Consider the following 12,437-nt stretch of genomic DNA (forward strand, 5'->3'; position numbering starts at 1 on the left):
GTCTTTCAATTTTTTCTAACATCTCTTTTACCATGTCTTTTCTTATCATTCATTTTTCTTTGTCTTCTATACGTGTTGTTCTTTCCATTATTAGACCATCTTTCTTATTATTACTCTTTTGTCTTTCTATCTCATCTTTTTTTTTTTTTTTTGCATTATTTCTATACGACTACTTTCTTTCTTTACTTCTATCATTCTTGACTTCTTTTACACTATGTGACTATATTCTTTACTATCTGTCAGAGTTGTTTTTAGTGTTTTTACGTCATTTCTTTCATCAATTGTCTCTATTAGGCTATTTTTCTTACTATTTTTTATATCTGTCATATTTATAGATATGTTAGTACTTACTAAGTTATTCTTTTGTCTATTATGCCAATTATCTATCATGGTTTTTATTAAAAGTGATCTATGATGAGTTTCAAATTCTCTTTCTTTTTTTAACTCTGAATTTAAATCTTTAATTCTTTCTAGTAGGTCCAAAAAATTATCATTTTTCCTTACTTTAGTGTTTGTTATGGATCTTTCCACAGTTTCTAAAACTGTGGAAAGTACTTATGCTTTGGTTGTTGGATTTGACAATAAATTTTATTGTAGAATGAATGATTACTAGATGAGAAGAAAGATCCTTCAATGGAACTTCATTTCTGAGATTGCTAATGTTTCTGAAACCCACAGCTGAGCATTTTATTATGTTTCAGCGTTGATCAATCCATTTCAAGAGTTTCATGAATTGAATTGTTTCAAATTGGGCCGATGGACTCAAAAATCTTGGCTTCATAAAGCTGCTTTGAGAATATTTATGCAAGGGGCTATGCAAGGGGCTATGAAAATGGGTTATCTTGGAAAGAACTGTGAAGCATCATGGGCCGGTCAAGTTGCACAAATTATCAAATATAAGTTCTTCCTTTGCAACACCTCTAGTCCATGGCGTTTTAGTTCTTTTTGGGTGTACCAGTAGTAACAGAAAAGGCCCACAAGTGACTATGTTTGGGCCTTATATTCCAATTATTGGGTTTTGGGTTGAGGCCTTTTCCACATAGGCCTAATGTTCCAAACCCCCTTGCAGAATTGAGGATTTGACATCACATCATGATTCCCATCAATGGAAATTGAATTATTTTGAAGGAAAAAAAAGAGTAATAATTGGAAGAGAGAGAGGTTCTTTTTTCAACAATATCACTCGTGGTATCACTTTGAAAATAACATTTATATCTAATTATTTAAAAAAATTAAAATTGACATATTAATAAGATTCTAATCGATCCATTAGTTTTATTGGCATAAATAATTTGTCTTTTCAAATCTTATCCAAGATAATTAAACTAAATATCAAAATAAATCTTATCAAAAAAAAAAAATCAAAATGAAATTAGATCAATTTCTTCGAAATCAAACATCCAAATGAATAGTTTTAACATCAATTCTTGTGCTTATATCAATTTCTCCGAAATCAAACATCAAAATGAATAGTTTTAACATCAATTCTTGTGTTTATCAAAATATCAGTGAAAGACATGGAATTTGGACAAACATATTGAACTTTGGCAACAAAACTTAGCTAAATGGAGTGTTTGAGTGTGACATGTTTAAAATGTAAAAATCTTAACCAAATCTGAGACTTGGACTTGTTTTCCTAGTTGAACTTTCAACTTATCCGGTTGAAATGACTCTTTGAAATTCATAAGTTATAATAGATAACATACCATTAGCAACAAATATGTTTTTTTGGTAACAAGAGCAACAAATTTGTTGTAGGCAGAACATCTTTGATTTCTTAATACCCTAATGTCATAATTCATAACATTTTCACAATAATTTCATAACAAATTCTAGGTGATAAATTATTATTGGTTCTAATTTGGATTCACTCCTAAAATTACTTTTTTATCTATCAATAACAATTTATCGCTTAGAATTTATTGTAAAATTATAACGAAAATGGAGTGGAAATGGCATTTTTCTTCTGCACGCTGCTTAGGTGATTTGACACACACATATGCTAATATGCTATACTCGTGCATCCATGGACAACTTTCACTGTGTAATGTCGGTCCCTAGTTGAAGAAAAATCTCTCCATCTATGTGGATTATGGAGTAGGTCTGTTGAGTAGGTAATGAGATGGGGTCACCCGGTTGGGTAGGGTTTACCTATATGATGAGACCCACTTTAATCTATGGGTCTCATCATTGTCTTCCCTCATTTAATTTTTTGATTTTTATTCACAGCCTAGCTTCTCCTTCACTTCCATTCCATCACATCCATTGCCTTCACTGTATATGAGTTTCTACATGACATGATTACATGCTACCGACTATCTTTTATTTCCACTTCTTTAACAATTCTGCCATTAATGCTGATTTTTTTTTTTTCTGAAAAATTCATATATTTTCTCACCAAACTCATCTCATTGAGATCTACTACAAACACAAAATACATAGGTAGTTCTTTAATATAGAGTATATGCTTAAGCAGTTTTAGCTCCACATAAGTGAAATGTCAAATGAGTAGATGACTATATTACTATGCATGCCTAGATGATTAGGTTGAATTGTAAATAACATTGGTTTGTCTTTGGTTCAATTTTACCAATATTTTTTTTATTTTTTTGAGTAAAAAGCGATAGATATTATATAACCCATGATTTTGAGGGTGATGAACTAATGATATGCACTGCTGAAAACATATCACATTAATTATATTCCCTTTTTTAACGCGGAAAGAAGAAGAAGAATAGAGAAAAAAGAAGAAGAAAGAGGACAATATATCATTATATCCCATTATAGCATGTCTTGGAATGAGGATTTCTTCCAATTAAATATCAAATTACCTTTACTAGAAAGAAGACATTCCTTGACCAATTTAAAAGTTTTTCGCTAGCATGTCGTTTGTAGTTTTTGATTGATGGACCTAACAAATGAGTTTAGGTGAAAGGGGTCAAACTAAAATGAATTGCAAAACTAGTAACTCTTATCAGTTCTTTAATGATTTAGGTGAATCTAATATGACCCTTTTTTTTTTCCTAGGAAAAAAAAACATTATATGTTAGCTAACAAAAAAAAAAAAAAAACTTTGGTATGCAATGAAAAAGTCAATAAAGAATTAAAATTTTATAACTATGATTATTCTATAAATGGATTATATTACCTTCAAATTCATACGATGGCCTTAATCCTTGTCGAATTTCGGTTATTAGAGAAGAGTGAAGAGTGAAGAAAAGAGTGAAGGGAAGTATAAAAATAGAATTATATAAAGAAAAAGTCGAAATTAATTGGATAGACTAAAACATATGCAAATAGAAAGAACATGAATTTTTTTCCTTTTAAAAAAAATTGGGTCAACCCAACATGATTAGTTGTGTTAGCAAATTGAGTACAGGTTTACCTGTTTTTCATGGGTTATAATTATAAACCCTATTTATACCCATTTTTATTCTTTGGGTACAAGAAGGTTAATGAATTCGAGTCCAATTATTTATTTATTTATATAATATAATTAGATCATATTTTTATATTTTCAATGTAGATGTCCACAGTTCAAATCTCTCATCTCCCATTGTAACTATTGAATTATCAAAACTCTTGCTCTCTCTCCATAAAATCCATTGTAATTGCTTCAAAACTGATCTAACCACCACCTATCACTATTTTGTAACGGGTCTCAAACATCATCTACCAACTTCAAAATGCGATTCAATTGTTAGTGTGTTATTGTGTAAATTATAACTCAAATTTAAAAATTGTAAGCTTTCATAAACAGATGTTTTATTTTCATTTTTAAACTAACAAAACAGACTTATTTTAATTACCCATTCGTGGATTTAGGCACTGCTTTTTAGAGAATGACACATTGGACACCCAGAGATTTCTAGTGCTATATAAGTAAAAGAGCCTTGTTATATAAGCATTAAAAAAAGAAGAAAAAAAAAAGCACCGAGTTATAAACACTTTCTTTGATATTCAGCTCACTTTAATCCACTACACATACAAAAGCAAAAGGGAGTGTGAAATTGATGACATTTTCTGTAAGCAAAACGAAGTAAATGGGAAGTAAGCATGATTGCCATTTTCATTTTGCCAACAATTGAGATAACTTGGGCCCACCTCCTTTGAGGGGAAAATAGCTACTAGTACTACATTCATATAATTCAATGAATCCTCCCAATAATTCATTTTTATGATTGATAAACAAAAACAATTAATTATTACAACAATTTTTTCTAGAAAAATCCCATTTCAAAATACATTAGAAAAAAAAAAAAAAATCTCTTTGATCATATATAACATCTTTACCTACAGTAGCTAACACAATTAGATTAAATAAAAACCTAACATTACAAAATGAATAAATATCATATATTGTATCTTATGATTTGAAACCGGTTAAGTTGCCTCCACAAAATTTCAAAAGGAACAAACAAAGGGTCAATCTAATCTATCCAAAAAAGAAAAAAGAAAGATCAATCTAACTATACTAAAAGTGAGTCTGGATTAATTTTTTCAATTTTTTTTTATTTATATAAACTTTTTAATGTCTCATTTTTTCTTGACACAACTATATCCTTACTAATGTTTAATATATAAACAAATTAGTATTTAGCAAAAAGTTAATCCAAACACATATTTAAGATATTAGGTTAAGAAATAGAAAGCCGATACCCATATTAAGGTTTTATACAATTAATATCTCTCGATTTTGTGAAACCTTTGGTTGAATCAAATTACCATCTATAGTTAAAAAACAAAGGCTTGACTGGCGTTCATCTCTTTCTTCTTGTAATTTCTCTCAATATAATATTAAAAGAGAATATATATTCATTTTATTGTGTGATTATTTATCTTAAACTAATATATTCATGGTTATTAATTTAATTATCTAATTATTGATTAAAATGTAATTTAGTCCCTTGATTATTAATTGTAAAATTTAGTGTATCAACTTTCAAAAATCAAGTCAATCTTCTCCTTAAATCTCTAGTTTAAAATATTAATGGAACTAGTTGATATGATTGTCGATATCCGCAATCGATTTATACGCAAATTTTTAGTTTGAGTCCTACGAATTGCATTTGTTATCTAGAAATTCAAAAAATCATAAGAATCAAACCAACTATATGTTGGATGCACCGATTTCATGATTTGAGAGCAAAATTGTAAATTTACACTCATTGACCAAATTTTTACAAAGTCTGACTACTGGTTAAACAAACTCAAAAATTCACCCGATTGTAAAAATCCATTTTTTTTACACCAAAATATGTCTTTCATAACACTTTAAAGCTTGAGTAAATTGCTTTTCCATATCTTTGAAAATACTTTTTCCAAACATCCACAAAATATCTCCTTGAAGTTTGAGATATCAGTGTAATTTACTCTATATATTGTAGGTAATAAAGTTGGTAATTTTAGTTGTTTTCAAGGAACGCCGGTGAGAAGTCACCATTGTTATCCATTATAACATTGCCCACACAAATGTACGTACGTTGTGAATGGATCAATGCGTACGGCCCAATCAACCCATTAACGACAATAATGGATCAATGCGTACGGCCCATTCAACCCATTAACGACAATAATGTGAATAAAATTTCCTATCACTGTCAGGAATAGCGTGGCGTTGTAATTGTAGAATTGGAAAACAAATTAGAAGAAAGATCTTCTTCCTTATATTATTAATGTACTTTTTTTAAAGAAACATTCTTTATTATTACATGGATGCTTTGTTTTAATTTCATATTAGAGGGCTATAGTTTTTTTTTTTTTTTCTTTTTTTTTGGAATAAAAAATTAATGTTTTATTATTATTTGAATAAATTGTAAATTACACTTCCAAAGTTCGAAGGTGTTCAAATTTTGCATTCTGAAGTTTCAAAATTTAGATTTTACTCTCTGAAATTTGGGAGTGTTTGGATTTTACATCATAATATTTTAGAATTTAAATTTTACCTTCTAAATTTTGAAAGTTTTTGAATTTTACACTCTGAAATTGGGGTGTAAATAATCTAAATTCTGAAATTTCAGAGTATAAAATTCAAACACTTTCAAAATTTAGGAGAGAAAATTAAAATTCTAAAATTTTAAGGTATAAAATTCAAACACCTTTAAATTTTATGAGTATAATTTACAAATTGCAATCTACCATTATTATTTTTAAACATTAAAAAAAATCTTAAAAAATTTCAAAAAGTTTGGGGCCCAAGCTTCAAGATAATACCACCATGACCATGCCATATACATAAACAGTTAACACGAATATTATAATACAAGTTTGTAATTCCACAACTTGTCCAAGGGCATACATTAGAACTCAGCATCAAAATCATTGAGAAACCTTAATAGATTAGAGGTCCCTTGAGTTGAGCTTGAAGCCTCACAACATTTCTCTTCCTGTGCCAACTACAACCAGCTAGTCTCCTAAAACTCATGGCCGCCACCACTACCTCTACAAGCTGTTCTACCTGCTTCAATTTTCAATCCAAAACGGTTGAGCCAAGGCCCCTGACCTCGCCGTCGTCGAGCCACGGCTCACCCGGGTGTGGCAAGCTTGATGGGGTGGCTATGTGGTTCATCAATGGTGTCACCACCGCCTTTTTCGCATCTTTGGAACGATGTTCTTGCATCCGTATTGCCACAACTGAGGATGATGGTGATGAAGGCAATGACTTGCCATTGATTTTCAATGATGGAAATTTTAGGCACGATGGTGGAAGTGGCACAACTAGCAAGAGGAGGACAGGGAAAGGCAAGAAGGGAGGAGCACTTATTGAGTACTAAAAGAATTTTTATGATAAAAGTGAAAAAAATCAAGGTTCTTTTTTTTTTTTTTTTTCTTTTGGGGGTAAGTAATTTCTGAGGAAGTTCTTGGAGTTGTGGAGTTTGTTTCATATAATATGGTTTTGGAAGGAAAAACATGAAGAAAAGGAGTTATGTTTATTGCTTTTGAACCTGTGATGAATATGATCCAATCAATAACTGCATTTAAATTATCATCTATGTTTTATAAATCTCTATACTATGTTCATTGGTGAATATTTCTTTTTCCTTAGTTTTATAAATTTTAAAGCTTTTGAAAATAATTGCATGTTACCATTGAGTTCTTCTATAAAAAAACAAAGTTGGTGTTTATATCTGAGTCATCTCACTACTCTGATCATATTAAATTTCATTATTGATCCAGATGTTTTTTCTTGCTAACATCGCCCAGCTCCATATACCAACATACAGATATTGCCCAATTCTAAATTGTCACTGAAAAAAAAAAAAAAAAATCAGATCTTGTCCAATCATAGCATGAGTTATTGAATCAATTGTGGTCTATCAATTTTCTTTTTCATATTTTGAGCAATTGACTAAACAGCGACAAAATTTTAGCATATCGCACGCTCTGAAGAGATGATTTACTATGCAAATAAGTGAAGGAGAAACAGAGAATTTTTTTTTGGGGCAAGTATCAGCCATTCACGGACTCACCTATACCGTTGAAAATTATCACCTCAAGTCTTTGTGATAGATTTCTCAATGGGATATATTTCTAACAAAATACTTTGAATGCGATGTAATAAATTTTCTTTTTTGTGTGATTGATTAGACACCAATCCGGCAGGTCTGGAATTAAGAACTCATTGTCCAATTCTTTTTTCTTTTTCTTTTTTTCCTTTTTTTTTGGGTCTAAACCCCTATTGTTCAGGTCTAAACCCCCATTGTTCAACGTGCTCTTGTAAATAAAGAAAGTGTCATTTGAATTAGGACTCGCTTTTAAGTGGATTTTGAAATTTAGAGAATAATATTTTTGTGTTGTGTGTGTGTATATATATATATATATATATATATATATATTAGCTATGCCCTTGAAAATTAGCTCTTTGTCTTTGCGACAAATATCTCAATGGATAGATTCTAACAACAGAAGTAAATAGGGTTGTTAAGGTATGAACATATGACTATTTAATGTTATAGCAATGATATTTCTATTTTCTTGCTGCAATTATTCATTTGGGACCTTTGGATGCTCAATTGAGTGAATTAGGAGTTGACAATTCACAGTTTGCTGTAACATTTTCCATCAAAGCTTTGGAACATTATTAGCACATATTAAACTGTTCAATTTCGCTATATTTTATAAGACAATTTGTAGCAAAAGTAAACCCCCACTCTACTAAAGGCACTTTAGTTATGCATGAAAGCTTTTTCTCCGTGATTTTGAATGATGTTGTCATTTAGGTCATCATGATGTTGTTTCCCTTGCCATTTGCCAAAGTTTCTTTTACTTTTGTTTACCTTTTTTCGTAACCATCTACAGCGGGCGAATCCAAAGCTAGATATGCCTTTTTTTTTTTTTTTTTTTATAAATTAAAAAAAAATTCCTCTACCTTCTAATGGCTATTTGCCCGTCAGAGAAGGTGAATATAGTATAGAATCTGCTCAGCCTTTTAATTGTGCTATTGAGCACTAGATATGTATATATTAGTGCCAGTTGTTGGCATTATTCATGTTGTTTTATTCAAATTCCTTGAAACTTTTGATTTATTGGATTCAAAAACTCTATAATATATGTATTAGGTTCACATATTGGTGGTCTGAAACCTGCCCTTTATACCGAAAAGCTAGTTGGTACATCAATACCAACATTCTCTCTTATATACCACACACGGCAAACAAATCAAAATTTTCGTTTGATTTATGATAAACGGTTAAACACTACATCAATGCTGCACTAGGTCCCCAAAAAAAAAAAAAAAAAAAAAAAAATTCCAAAGATATCATATTAAATCACCCAAATACATTTTGGTTGTATGTGTCTAATGTTAGTTGTTTATAACCCTAGTTTACAACTGCAAAGGTTAGGCCAGTTGTTGGCACTACAAAAGGGCCTAACCTTTGTAGTTGTACTCTGGTTATGTAATATATTTTAAACTCGGTTTAAAACACTAATATTACTATTTTTGTGTATGTTCTAGTAAGTATTACTGTTTACTAAAAAATATGGTAAATTATTTTGTCGTTGAATAAGAGATTTAGGGTTCAAATTTTATCTACACCAAAACCAACTAGTGTCTTGGTCTAATGATAAAGAGCAATCATCATTGAGTGAACATTATAGATTGAAATTCAATTGTATTTATAAAAAGAGTAAGACTTAGGTATAGTACTTAGGTTCCCATTTGAAGATTTTGTCATGTGGATTTTTTCTTATGGGATGAAATTGTATTTTTTTAGTTAAGTAACTACATGGTTGAATTTTAAGAGAAGAACCTAAAAAACAGCACCTAAGGTAGGAATGGCAACGGGTCAGGTTCGGGCCAGGTTTTTTGATACTCAAACCCTACCTGTGGGCCTTATCCGTTACCCAAACTCGGCCTGTTTAATAAATGGGTTTTTTTTGCGAGGCCCAAACCAGCCCCGTTGGGGCCCACAGGCCTTGTCCAGCCACTTTTGCTGCCTATTTAGAAGCTCTAATCTGTGGCCCAATCCAATTCAATCTTAAAAAAAAAAAAAAAATTACAACCACAAAAATCACAACCACAGAAACTGTTTTGATCACAAACATAAAAAAAAAAAAAAATCAAATCACACCCATAAAAAAAAAAAAAGAAGAAATAAAAATCACAAACAGAAACTATTTTCAATCTTCAATATGACATTGTTTTGTTTCAGATACAATTTATAATTTAAAAAAAGAAAAGAAAAAAAGAGGATAAAACAATGGATATAGATGATTTCAAGAACGGTTCTAGAGACTACAGGTGTGGATGTGTGGACGTTTATAGAGATAGCAATTTCGGCGGCGTCTATGGATTATGATAGCGAGTTAAAGCAACGAAGAGATGGGATCGTTGAGAGGCTCTATGTTACGACGGCACCGTTTCAGTCTCGCTATTAGATTTGCGATGAAGATGATGGTGATAATAGTAATGCCGGTAATGAAGCGAAGACGACGATGGCGATGAGAGATGACGATGGCAGCAAGGATTTGGATTTGTATTGTGGTTTGTTCGAAGATCAGCAAAAGTGGGTGGTTGGTGGCAGTGTGTGGGAGCCTCTGAGAGAGAGAGAGAGAGAGAGAGAGAGAGAGAGAGAGAGAGAGAGAGAGGGTTAGGGTTTAGGAAATGAAATCTGATAGGAGAAAGAGTATTTATATCTAGGTTTTTTTTTTTTTAAATTTTTTTTAATATTATATATGTATACGGGTCGAGTATGCATAAAACCCAGACTTGACCTCCCGGACTCGTTTCGGGTTTTTTTTTTTAAAAAAAAAAAAATTCCATATCTGACCCTTTTATTTATCGGACCGGGTAAAATCCGGCCCATTAGGGTTGGGCCGGGTGGGGTACCTGGGGGTTGGGATTTTATTGTCATCCCTAATCTAAGGTACTATATCTAAGTTTTGTCTTTAAAAAAAAGAAAAAGAAAAAGAAAAAAAAGAAGGTATTTGAGGGAGGACCATAGGTCATGGCCTAAATGGCCATTCCATATTTTAAGGGAGCTTCTTTTATTGGACCAACTGAATTCTTATAGATACCAATTACTACGTAATTTTTTGTTAGAATATTCAAGCTTTAAACACTTAATTATTATTTATATAAGCTTATAGAATTTTAAAATTGAGGAAGATGGTCCCGGATTTGCTATAATGTGTGTCTGTTTTTGGTATCATTATGGTCGTGGGATGGGGAGTGAAAACTAAAAGCATGCCAAGTATCAATTGGCTTTTTTTTATATACATTATCTAAACAGAGGCTATAATGATGTTTGATGTAAGATAGTTTATGTTTTTTATTTTAATGCCCAAAAAATATAATAACCCAAAAATAAATCCCACACACTTGATTACTAAAACGTTTTATGGTTCGAATAGCTGGGATTTTGCACAATGACTTCATAATATATAAAATCTTCGTTTTAATTAGTCGTAGTAGGTATTAAAACAATACTTTTCAATACATAGAGATTATTAAAACAATGCACTCTAAATGATAAATAGGTATTTATTTTTCGCAAAACTAAAACTCATTTATTTATAGATAATTCTAAGCATCATGTTTATTATGGTTTTGAAAAAATTTTATTTAAAAATTATTTCAAGAATATCACATTGTACTCGTGAATTATTCACTTATTATTCAAAAAATTCAAAGAAAATCATGATGTAAGGACTCGATTTGTAACAACCCCAAAGTGGTGGATTGGGTTCGAACGTTAAAGGCCCAAACAATAAATTTGTAGAGTGTGGGCTAAAAGGCTAGGCCTTGGTTACTGGGTAGTTGTTAGTCATGGTGTTCATGATGATCACACAGAGGAGAACTGAGTTTGTCCAAGAAGACTTTCTCTCTGGCACGGTCTGAGCGGCTCCGGTCATCGGACCTCGTCCGATGAGCTTAATGTTCTTATTATTCCTTTTACTTTCGGTTCCAATGGTTCAAGAGTTCCTCCAATGGTTCCAGCCTCTTCTTTTTTTGGCGTATGAATTCTTACATTATATAGTCCCTCTCAGTTGATCCTGACCTTTCATCTGTTGATCAGACAGGTAACTACTTGAGTGCCTGTCCCATCAGCCGCCTTCCCCCATTTTCTGTTAGTTGCAATAACCGAAACCACACTGTTCATGGGTCTTTTCCCATCAATGTGGCTAGGACGTTTGTTGGCGCATTTAATGCGGAGTCTTTTCCTTGAACCACTCCAACACTGTACCCCCATGCGAGTCCTATTATACTCGCCTTTTCTTCTGGGAGCGCTTTGGGGGCTGCCTTTGATGATATGTCGTTCTTCCCTTCTAGGCCTTGGGATGCCGAGGACAAGGTCATCCTCGGCTACATCTCTAGGCCATTTGGAATTTCACTGCATGTCCTCGGCAACGACTCTTCTTGGCGCGGGCCTTGGGCCCTAATGGAAAGTGGGCCGGGATCACAAATTCTCTGGCCCCACACATGATATACAATAACAATTACTATGGAAATTAATAGTCTATGATTTATGTTATAGGGTAAGGTTTAACTCTAGTGCTCCAATGTTCTAGAGTCAATATAATAATATGAAAACATGTGAAAAATTGGACACGTGTTCATATTGTGTCTACTCCAGTGCTCTAAAGCACTGGAGCTAAGTCATGTTTTTAACTAGTCATATATAACATATTAATGAGCAAAGCAGATATTAATATAAAATAAAATAAAAAGTTAGAATCCATATATTACAATTAAATATGTAGCATTAATTATAAGATACGAGCAACCAATTCTAAAATCCGAGTCCAAATCTTCTGTCTAACTCTCTTTACTCCACTATATACTCCATAAATAAAAACATGTCACATGTCCATTTAATTTATTAAATGCTAAATTTATGCCTTCTATTATTTCAATTTCCTAAAATAAATAAATAAATAACTCATCATATTTAGGTTTTTTTATTTTATTTTATTTTATTTTATTTTTTTTATAT

General features: G+C 31.6%; 1 protein-coding gene across 1 annotated transcript; it reads left to right on the forward strand.

Moving 5' to 3' along the window:
- The first annotated feature begins 6,277 nt into the window (after positions 1-6,277).
- Positions 6,278-6,985, forward strand: LOC115972221. The gene has a single exon (XM_031092432.1). The coding sequence runs from the start codon at positions 6,423-6,425 to the stop codon at positions 6,771-6,773; it is 351 nt and encodes a 116-aa protein (XP_030948292.1). The 5' UTR covers positions 6,278-6,422; the 3' UTR covers positions 6,774-6,985.
- The last annotated feature ends 5,452 nt before the right edge of the window (positions 6,986-12,437 follow it).

The sequence above is a fragment of the Quercus lobata genome, chromosome 12 (genome assembly GCF_001633185.2).
Source record: "Quercus lobata isolate SW786 chromosome 12, ValleyOak3.0 Primary Assembly, whole genome shotgun sequence".
NCBI lineage: Eukaryota > Viridiplantae > Streptophyta > Magnoliopsida > Fagales > Fagaceae > Quercus > Quercus lobata.